Here is an 11095-nt window from a genome sequence, read left to right as displayed (position 1 = left end):
GAGAGAGAGAGAGAGAGAAGGGGGGTAGGGAGAGGGAGAGCGATTTCAAGATGATTTTATTGATCTGAAAGGCCTTTGGCCCATCATGCATCCAGGCATTACAACGTATTGTTCGGCAAATACAGGGTGATCAAAACAAAACAATCTCCACCTTTTTCTGAATATCTCGCGCAAAAATTGTTCTAGAATGCTGTAATTTGGAACAGACAAAATTCTTTCGAAAGGAATTTGTTTGGCATAAAATCCAAGAAGAAACTTTTGAAAACGGAAACTGCTTAAAGAAAAAGCACCCAAAACGCAAAGTTCACCAATTTTTAAAAAATATTGTAAAGGAAGTCGTGAAAGATTGCTGGACTTTTTTTCCTTTATTTTCTCTTTGACATTTAATTTTCCATCCCTGTGACATTTAAACAATATTTAATTTCTTTCACAAAGTTAAAAATAGCCTAATGATTTCATTCTGAACTTCCTAGAAGCAGTGCTCCACATTCCTTCCTTTGGACTCTCCACATTTTTAACGCGTCGTTCGAAATGTTCAATTGCGCCCAAACACAAGGACCTGCTAAACAATGGCGGTGGGTAGTGAAGGGCTCACGGGCTTCAGCCCTCCTCCCAACCCCACCACCAACTCCATCCCTAAGGAAATGAAAATACGTGTAACAAAATAAGCAGTTTGAAACCGTTATGATCGCAAGCAATGAACACAAAGTAATCATCTTGGCGGCTTGCTCGTTTATCCAATCAATGTTGTCACCGATTACAACTATAGTAACCTAACAGCCAATCAAATGTCTTTAGGGCTCAGAAAAGACAAGCCGGTTCCCACGCTTCCTCCGTAATGAAACTACTCTTGTAAAAAGGTAGAAGACTTGGAAAAAATAACACTGCACTGAGGGCTCACGCTCTCCCAGCCCTGATAATGGGATGAAAGTTTACCACACACTTTCCCCCAGTGACACAGTTACCTATGCGTTCATTGTACCTTTGTTGTGCGTTGCACTTTCCGCGACTACTACACGGCCTACTCCAGCTAATAGACGGTATATGTTTGGAGTACTTTGTGTGCATGTTTGTGTGTGTGCCGCTGAGATTTAACAGTCATTAATTACGTCAAACCACTTTTGAGGCAACTTTTTTTATTAGATGAACATTAATTAGAGAAATTTGGAGGCTTTGTCCCCAACATCCAAAAGAATTTAAACAAAGAGATGGAAGATAACGGTGACTCGCCTCGCTTGAATGCTTCTCAAAATGCTGTGGCTCGCCGTGAGTATAGAAAAATTATCACTGTTTTATTCTTATTGCTTGCTATTTGGTGGTGAGGAAGTGGAAGCAACCTAAGCCCAACCCAAATTTGGGTCCACCCACCTCCACTGCTGCTAAACCGTGAGTGTTTAAAGCCACATACACTGTACATATTCACTATGAAGTGGCTTCTAGAGACAATAAAGTGGGATGCCCAATAGACAGCATTTTTGGAGTTAACATATCCCGCAGGGTGAAAATGGGCTTTACCCTAAACCAAATGTCATCGAGGAAATTATCCCTCTTTTCAAGATCATCAAGGAATCATGAACACTTTGCCATGCCCTGAACCATGTCATCTCGGCCTAACGAAGATGAAAATGGTACAGTTGTAGATTAAGATCTGCCATGAGGATGCAGACTGTTGAGGTGTAGGAAAGTCATAGCTGCAGATCGTCTACGGACAGACGTCTCATGGGATTCGACTTCTGAAATCTGTACCCTGGTGAAGTTTAAAGGATTGTGCATGGTGTGTGTTCAACCTGAAGTGGTCATTTTTAAAGGTTAGATTTTTAGTTCTGATTCGCTATAGATCCAAACTGACCGAACTTCTGTATTCATGACGCCAAAGGTCTTGAGGGCGCCTGAGCAATCTATCCATTCCGCGCGCAGAACTTACGAGATGTCGTCATGGATGGTGAGTTTGTGAAGAGGTTATGTTCAATACAAAAAGCTCTCTGCTCTCTACTTAACGTAACCATGATCTCAGCAGGCAAACGAAATTTTGGAAAAATAATATCTGTAGACTACTGTTGACTTGTTAGACCTTTGTAGCTTGCAACATGGCGCGATTGTTGCAACTTTTAGTGGTAGGCCTTATGCGAACTGGTGCGTCATGCTATGAAAATGGCGACAAGGTTGGAAATAGGTTGATTTTTTAATGTGCCATGTAGAGCTAAACCATTCTACGCACTTATCTAAAATGCATATCAGACAAATTCCTTTTGGCTTTCAATTGTATGTTCAAATCTGAACAGCAAAATTTTAGTATAGATGAAGATAATGATATTTACAAAACAAGTTGTACAGTTTTTGTTGTTGTTGGGGTTTTTTTTGGATCACCCTGTACATAAAAGTTGGTACAGCACATCGAGAGGGAGAGAGAGAGTGAGAGAGAGAGAGAGAGAGAGAGGGGAGAGAGAGAGAGAGAGAGGGGGAGGGGGGGGGGGAGTGGCCTGGCTTGCCCACTGTATCTTGCCTAAAGTGGAACGTTTTTTTCTTATGAAATCAAAGCCTTGTCATAAATGTAATTGGAATATTTAGAAGACAGGGTACTTCAAGATTCTGGCAGGACGGTTGTAACTTGAAGAAGAAAGGCATTCAAGGAAGAGCAAAAGGAAAGTTGGGTTCCTCTTGGGACCATACTTCGGATTTTCTTGTGTTTTGAAAATTCTTCACCAATTTGATTAAGACAAAGGAGCTCCCATAGTGGCATCAGCGATCGTGAAAGGAATGAAAGACATTTAAAGTTTGTTCGTTTGAGTGAAAAGTAAAATATCGACGCTTACAATAACTTATAACATTCATTTAGTGCAGGGAAGTGAGTGGTTGGCGGGTGGTCTGGTGTAGTTTGCCCCTTCTTTCTTGTAAAACATCTATCGTCCATGTTTCCTCTCCTTCTTTTTTGTGTTTGCTATCTTGCAACATCTCTAATCTTCGGCACTTAAATGACCTAAAGAAGTGCGTGACACTCTTACGAAAACTTAAATTGAAGGAAAAGACGGAGAAGAACTACGGAAGAAAAAAAGAAGTACGGCCTACCTGTTGCGCCCTCCAACCACCCCTAGACCCAAGGAGAATATGACTATGAGAAATATTTACTTATTGCAAACTGTCAGGTCTGTATTTTACACTAACACCCCTCCCCCCCCCCTTCTTTTTCTCTTAAAATTGAGACGGGGGAGGGTGGGTTCTCATTTCTATTTTCTTCTAGTTTCTACCTTCTCTTCTTACCACTTTTCAGAAAAGAGAGCACACTATGACCACTACTTTTCCTATTGATGGAGTCCAGAGACCAATTTAATCATAGCGCAATTCACTTGTTCACATTTTCAGTCTTTGGCTGCTCTTCTGAACGATGTTGTGCGCGGATGACGAAGATGCATCCCTCAAGACACCACCCGTCAGACCCAATGACGTTATCGACATAGAAGTGTCCCCCTGTGGCAACTTCCTGCCTGTCGTGTGCAGCAACAGTGGGTCGGACCAGCGCAAACACTGCCAGGGCTGTCTGCCGGGGAAGACCAAGAAAGCCAAGGGAAAGGCCAAGTTACCGACCTGTCTTTCTCGAGCCAAAAAACGGCAAACAGATCCCATGAGCAGAGGAGACCCTTTCCTTCCGTCGGTCATTTCCGACGAGAGCCCCTTCGCTGACTACCCAGTGAAGAACTCCCGTAAGAAGCCGTCCGACTGCAAGTGTAAAGGGTCTGGGTATAACCTCAGCCCCAGCGCGCTGCTACCAGAGGAGATGCGCCAGCAGTGGGGTGCGGGTGTCTTTGGGAAGCCCACCACACCCAGTGGCATCAGCCGAAGTGCCATGAGTCCAGGAGCTCAGCCCGTCTGTTCTTCTATTGTCCCGTGCAACAGCGCGGAAGTCGACAACACCAGTATTGTCCAGCAGTACGCCAGCGCGGGCAAATGCGATCCAAGCCCCAACCCGACCCCAACCCCCACGCCAGTCTTGTCCCCAGTTGCCCCTGCTGTGAGAATGTCTTCGGACATGGCCAATAATAAATGCCAGTTCTGCTTCCAGAATAATAGTTTGTGCACGTGCTTTGATTTTTCTCACCAGGGATTTCGTATGCCAACTAAAAACGACGGGAGGAAGGTGAAAATAGGTCTGAGGACGACACTTGGCAAGAACAAGGACATTGGGATTTCAGTGCCCCTCAGTGGCAAAACTGCCTCCCCTGCGATGAAACGAATCCCTTGCTATTCCTGCAAGGAGCACAGCAACATTATCAGCACCAGTAACTTCAACAAGAACGGCACGTCATCGTCCTTGGCATTAGAGCGCAGCTACATATCACCGTCCTTTGATAGTGGGTACTTCAAGGCAGGGTTTTCGTGTGGTCGAGGACCAAACCGCGCAAGAAACAGTTTCAGCGGTATGAGTCTGAGTAAAGCGTACACTTCTAGCAGTGGTGATTTTCCAGGTATGACAAAAGCGACATTTACTCCAAAAGTCCGCAATCGCCAACTAGCCAGACCTCCACATCGGATGCTAAGCAACATCTCAGCGCCCTCGTTGATGCCAGGAGAAGATCTCACTTCCACCCCCGGCATGTACAAAAGAAGCAGCAAGACTTTACCCCGTTCTGGCGGTTCTCAGATGCTCGTCCTGGGTAACAGTAGCCACGGCTGCTCCTGTGACACCTGCAGGCGAGTGCCGAGCTTCATGTCCAGACTGGATTCCTCCCTGGACTACCCGCCCTCCCACAGCCAGCAGATGGTGCCACCAGTCTTGATGTCTTCTTCCTCCTCCCAGAAATACAAACCCGCCGTTGCGTCATCCTCTGTTTCTCTCTCCTCGCAGAAGCGATACCATCCCTACAGCACTGGTCCTTACGCCTACTCCCAGAGCAGCTCTAGATCTCTCTACCAGTCACCTGACATGCATTCGTGTCCGAGCCCGCCCTACGAATATGAGAGTCATCGTTTCCCGGCCTCTCAATTGTCCAGCAGTACTCCACTCTCATTGGCTCAGGATATGAGTGCGTTCGAGGCCTCCTTCTCTTACCTAGACAATGACGTGTTCTCTTCCCCCGCAAACTCCCCTGGCGAGGTCAAGGACATATTAGACCTCTCCATAAAGGACACGGTTGAGTTTTTTGTCAGCATGAAGTCACCCTTCGTCTCCTCCTCGCCTTCCCCGATGCCCAGGTCGGCGAACGAGTCCATCCCTCCTATGTACAGCTCCTCACTTACACAAGAAGATGAGTCTCTATCGCCAGGGCAGCCCGTGGGACTGTCGTCTTGCTTCTGCTCGTTCTCTAACTGCCCGGGTTCCTTTCAGGCCCCTCCACCCCAACCTGTAGAGATGAGCTTCACGGAGCAGCCGCAACCACCACCACCACAACCCCACAGGCCCAGCCGACGTCCCCACAGCTATCCCATGGGTCGCAGTAGGTCCCACCCGTCACAGTCGGTGTCCCTGCTCTACTCGTCTCTCGTCTCGGATCTGGAAGATGAACTGAGAAGTGCCATTGAAAACATACCAACAGACTGAGACGAAGACACAGCGATCGTGTCGGTTCAAGGACCAGGCGAGGTGTCCGTAAATGACAGGACCGTGGCTCGTCAAAAAGGTTTGACGCTTTCTGCAGCTTGTATCCAGATTGGCCAACAGCTTGGGGCACTGTTGCGACAAAGAAAGCAAATAAGCCTTACGGGGTACACAGGGGAACCTCTTGTGTTCTTCCGAGCCCTAACAGTACGAAACGCGATGTTTTTGGCGCATTCCAGAGATGTGGGGGAAATGTCAAGAACAATAATGTCTTGATGAAGGAAACACTGAAATATTAGTTTTTGTGTTCAAATTTCAAATGTTCTTATGCCTGTCTATAATTTAGCACTCTCTTCCCTCGGATTTCTCATGTCAACATGTATTACAAATGTTTCTTATACATCCATGTCTTGAATGTGAATCCACGGGGCTTTCATGTGAATAGCAAATATCCAAAATCAATGTTAAGTCTTTCTTTAAAAAAAAACCCAAAACAACTTGCATAACAGGCCAGTTTTCGTTCGTCCCTGTTGTAAACATGTACAATATTATTAGCCATTAGATGGCTCTACGCGATTGCAGTCTCATACATTTCCCCCCCTGATATTTTCATTATTATTTTATTCAAGTATATTGGTTCACATATATTAATAAGTGGTCCATCCTGCCAATGGTGCTGGCCGTTACTTTCGTGGGTTTGCTTTTTCATTTGCATCATTGTTTGATTGTGTAACTGACCACTTATTGGGAAAGGAAGTTTTTCCTTTCTAATAATAGTATGGAACGTGTCAAAGTTTATCCCCCCCCCCCACCCCCACAATAATGCCACCATTAGCCATAAACGGATGATTATTAAGGAACGTTTCTCCAGTATTCTAGCACCCAGTCTCTTTTGAAAAGAGTTTGGAATTGGCACAGTTGTTTCAAAAGATGCTGTGATTGTTATGCTGATTGTTTTAGCCCTCTGTGATAACCCAACATAAAATGAATTTGCATAAACCAGACGAGATACGGGATGTATGTATTTGTAAAGTATTCCTACAATTGCAATGTCTTATACTTTACCACAAACTGCTGTTTGTGTTGATAATAGAATATTTCTTTCTATGACGACAGTCACTTGTGCATATAAAAAGTTGTGAGTGTAAGTATGCGCATGTCAGAAAATGAGTGAAAGAGAAAGGCAGAGGGAAGGAAAGAAGAAAGGTAAAAGAGAGAATGCCTTAGAGCTTCTCTGAAGCACTTGTGATTTTCAGAGAAGTAGATAGCACATTTTGTGTCAGTTTCTTGTATTGGTTTGATCTTGTATTTTCTAACAGTACGTTGTCGCTGTTGATGATGACTAAAAGAAAAATTGCTGAACAGATTTGTTAAAAAACCATAGACAATAGAGCAAGCAAGAACGGTGCAATCACGAAACTATTGAGTGTTGTTTCTGACTCTAGTTAGAATAAAACAATTCTTTAATAGCAATTTTGTTCATTTGTTTCAATTCCTGTAAAAATAGCCAATCACAGAATAACGTCCAGTTATTGATATTATATCATTATTGCACAGCGAAATAGATATACTGTCACACTGCAGAAAATGATCATAGCACTCGATAGTCCTATAGTATTGTATCACAAGGGTTTATAATACCCTTTCCAACACTTAAGTTACCCAGGAAGAAGGGTCCCCTGTTTTAATATCAACCTTTAATGAAACAACCATAAGAACTCTAGTAGGCTACCTGCACCACAGCACAGCATGATGCCAGCTGAGTTAAGTGTTCCCAAGACGGGTGTAGTCTCCATACACTTGTTAAACTACGCATTTCTAGAACTCTTTTCACAGAATACATATGCGGGTAGATCTAACCTTGTAGAGAAATACTATAGACCTATTTTTAGGGACATAAAATTTGGCCTCAGAGAAGTCCTACCAAACTGCAACAAAATGACAGAGAACTTAGTTAATATGTCCACCAGTTCACTAAACGATGGAAGAAAACCTCCAGATCACCCTGTATGTCTAGAGTTCTGCCTTAAAAGAGACAGTATATCCAGTTTTGTAAAATGTTCAGGAAAGCCAAAAAAAACCCCAACACATCTTTGCTTCTCAAAAGCCAGTCACTTTGAATATCTTCAAAACATTTTCCCTGCCTTATTTATTAAGATACCAATGCCTGACTAAGGAAGAAATGTGCCCTGTGTTTTAAACTATCAGGTCAAATTGATAACTCAGTTTCATCTAAAACTGGACATACTGTCCTTTATAATTAAACTCCAAACATGATCTGTACACAATAAATCGCTACCCCAGAATTACAAAGTTCTAAGTGCTCAGTACCCAGATCTGAGAAATTTGACTTTAAAAATGTCGAGTTTCCGAACATGTCAAGCTTTTTCTAAGGCAATTCTTTGAATATCTTGATAACCACTGCGAATTGTCATACGATTTTGATAGTGGAGACAGAACATTTGATTTCTGACCAGACGGCCTTAGTAACTCAAACGGCCAAAAATGTCAGATAGAAATTTGTAATTCTAAGGTAGCGAAATATAAGAAAATGATAAGTTAGTGGCAAACTAAAACATAAAAAAAAACAGGGACATTTGAGCAATCATTAAAAAAGAATTTATTTCCTTCAGTGTATGTATACATGTTATATTTGAGAAATGTTTTATGGAATGTGGTATGAAAATATGCACAGCTTTTATGATACAGCTAGGGAAGGATGGCGGCAGGAGAACTGGCTTCAATAAGATTTTCCACACCACTCAGTAAATAGGATAAAAAATACAGAAGTATTATGGGAATGTTGTAATGATCAACAAGAGAGCTTTTCATAACAGTCTGAGCTGGAATGTCATAGTCACTGTGCCTTTCATAAAATAATAAGAACAACTTTTCTTTTTACGACAGTTGTAGGTAAATTCTGAATTTCTCTTGCAGTACAGAATTTAACAGCCTGCCATCCAATATACAGAGTAGCCCTTTCCTAAATGAAAAGACAACAAAAACTATATATATATAAAACCAAAATTTAAAATGTTGGATATTCAAATCTTTGTGGTCCCTAGTTAATGAGTAACCCAAAATCTGTAAGAATTCTGAGTGCAAAGTTAATCTTTCAAACCTAAAGTATGTTAAGTAATACAAACAATATGAAGATGTGTCTTTGTCTCATCTTAAAATGACAGCGCATGACCAAGAATAATTCTAACGTTAATTCTAATACATTATGAACCAAGTTTCAATTACTACTTATTCTTAAACAGTAAAAAATTAATTAAACTTCCTAAGTTCCATGCTTCAATTATTGTAAAATGCAATTAGTTGAATGTATGGCAACATTCAAATCAAGAAAAAAAAATATCCTGTAATTAAAAGGAAGAACAAGACTGATTCTTCCTGCCCTGAAACCTGATCCAAAACTATGAAAAAGGTCTTAATATGAATGGTGGACTGAACTCCAAAGATAAATTTGTCGTGTTGGTCATATTAATTAGCCATGAACAATTTACGGCCATACCTCCTGATCTCTCATTAAAAACCAAACAACGTATACATTGTACTAAGAAATACTTCTTAATCTTAGTAACAAATGACATAGAAACAGCATTTCTCAAGACTGCGTTGCATTTGTTTTCATTTATACAGCTGAGAGATAACCGATTAATAAATGAAACTAAATCCTAAGGCATAGTATCACCTAAGTGTACATTTTGTCCTTACTTAAAATTACAGTATAATTTTAAATACACAAGCCCATATACATTCTAAAAAATAAAGAATGACCTACTACAATGAACAAAAAAAATATAAAGGTCACAACTATTTACAGATAACAAATCAGGATGTGGGTGAACAATGCTCTTTCATTACTTTCAAGATAATACTTTAACTCAAAATGATATATATCAAAATTCTAAGGAATACAATGGAGTCACCAATACATACAGACTGTCAGCTATGACAACTACATGGACTTTAGGTTTCTAGAGTGAGGTAAAACTGCACTAGCAAAAAGAGCTATCAGAAACAAAGCTTAAAGAAAGATCTTCTAAGACAAGAGAATTCCATTTGTTTCATGTGCAAGCCGAGCCATTGTTTGATATTTCAACATAAATCCTTGGTGAGGATCTGTTTCATGCCAAGGGAGGGCCATCATAATCTAATTCTCTTTAGAAGCACGATAGCAAACACCTCTTGCAATGACAATCCCGGGCCAGAACAGCACTGTCCTTGTCCTCCGGTTCTAATGTTATCGAAACGAAAACTAGAAAGAGAGAGAAAAAGGCTGATTTGCCAATTTGCAGAGGTGAATGCATGGTACTATTATTGACAAAAGCCTCAAACAATGTAATTGCCATCACTGTTTCATGACACAACCAAAGAGATCTTATCAGTATGAAGAATATATGTTTAAAAAAATTTTTAATTACATTTAATGCCATAATAATAATATGACTACATGAGCCCTTCATAAGTAACTTTTGCATAGGAATGGTTTCTGCTTTTAGGTTTAGTTCTTGAAATGGAAAGTCGTTTTACATTTTGCCCTTTTGTCTATTTGCTCAGTAACTAAAAAGATGTTGAATTTGGAAACAATCAATATAGATACAGTCATGTTTTTTTCCTAACAGGAAATTTCATATTTGTTGCGAAATGGAGCAGACTCTTCCATATTCCCGCTGAGGCTCTGCTGTTATCTCTGTTTCCATTCCAAGGAAAATTATAAAAATAGCTGAGACTACACTATACAGAACTGCTACAATAGAATGCAAGTTCACAAATTCACTGGTTCACCTATGTCAACTTAGCAGCGTCTTTCTCCTTACAATGTGGAATATTTCTTTTCAATAATCTTATGAAAAGCTTTGCAATAATAAGATATGAAGGCAAAAGTCAAATGAAAGAACACACTACAACAGCATGAGCATTCCATAAGAATGACCCTATTGCACAAGATCTACGTACAGTAATCCCATTACCTGTGGATACTGCGGAGAATAATTGTTTTGTTATATTTCATAATAATTATATAGAAACAAGGCTTAAAATGCGCTGGTACAAAATGGCACTGGACACTGGTGTCTCATAAACCATGAACAATTTCTTGGAAAATATCTTCCACTGATTTTGTACCGATAGACGTTTCTCCAGATTCTTAAAAAATGTTCACAGAAAACTGGAACAAAGCACTAAATCAAGAGGGAACTGAGTTTATGTAAAAGTGTGTAAAATTTTCAACTTGAACTTGAAGTTTATACAAACCAAAAGCTGTTTGACTAAAGAAGAAACCATCACAAGGTGTGTCCACAGAAGGTAATGCTAAATGGCATTGTTGCCTGAACAAAATGTAAACCTGAACGACACTTCCTAAAGCCTGTTCCAAAAAAAAAAGACTTGGGATTTCATTTCAAAAGACAACTTCGAAGTTTTAATTTCATTTTAGGGAAAGGCATACAGTGCAATAGGAGAGGGTTTACAATATCTAAACAGTTGAACATTTCACGAGCTAAGGTCTCACAACATCCTTGGAGAATTCTATAAAGCATAATCTATAATAAGTCACAA

At 40.7% G+C, this 11095-nt stretch overlaps 1 protein-coding gene across 1 annotated transcript in view; it reads left to right on the top strand.

Moving 5' to 3' along the window:
* Window positions 1–7053, top strand: part of LOC101857586 — an 8961-nt gene extending 1908 nt beyond the window's left edge. Inside the window, exon 2 of the mRNA XM_005105098.3 lies at window positions 3361–7053. Coding sequence (XP_005105155.1) covers window positions 3383–5533 — 2151 coding nt within the window. The 5' untranslated portion in view covers window positions 3361–3382 and the 3' untranslated portion in view covers window positions 5534–7053. The remainder of the gene's footprint in view (window positions 1–3360) is intronic.
* The last annotated feature ends 4042 nt before the right edge of the window (window positions 7054–11095 follow it).

The sequence above is a fragment of the Aplysia californica genome, unplaced genomic scaffold (assembly GCF_000002075.1).
Source record: "Aplysia californica isolate F4 #8 unplaced genomic scaffold, AplCal3.0 scaffold00452, whole genome shotgun sequence".
Classification (NCBI taxonomy): domain Eukaryota; kingdom Metazoa; phylum Mollusca; class Gastropoda; order Aplysiida; family Aplysiidae; genus Aplysia; species Aplysia californica.
Note: the sequence above shows the minus strand (reverse complement) of the source record. Positions and strands in the feature narration are given on the sequence as shown.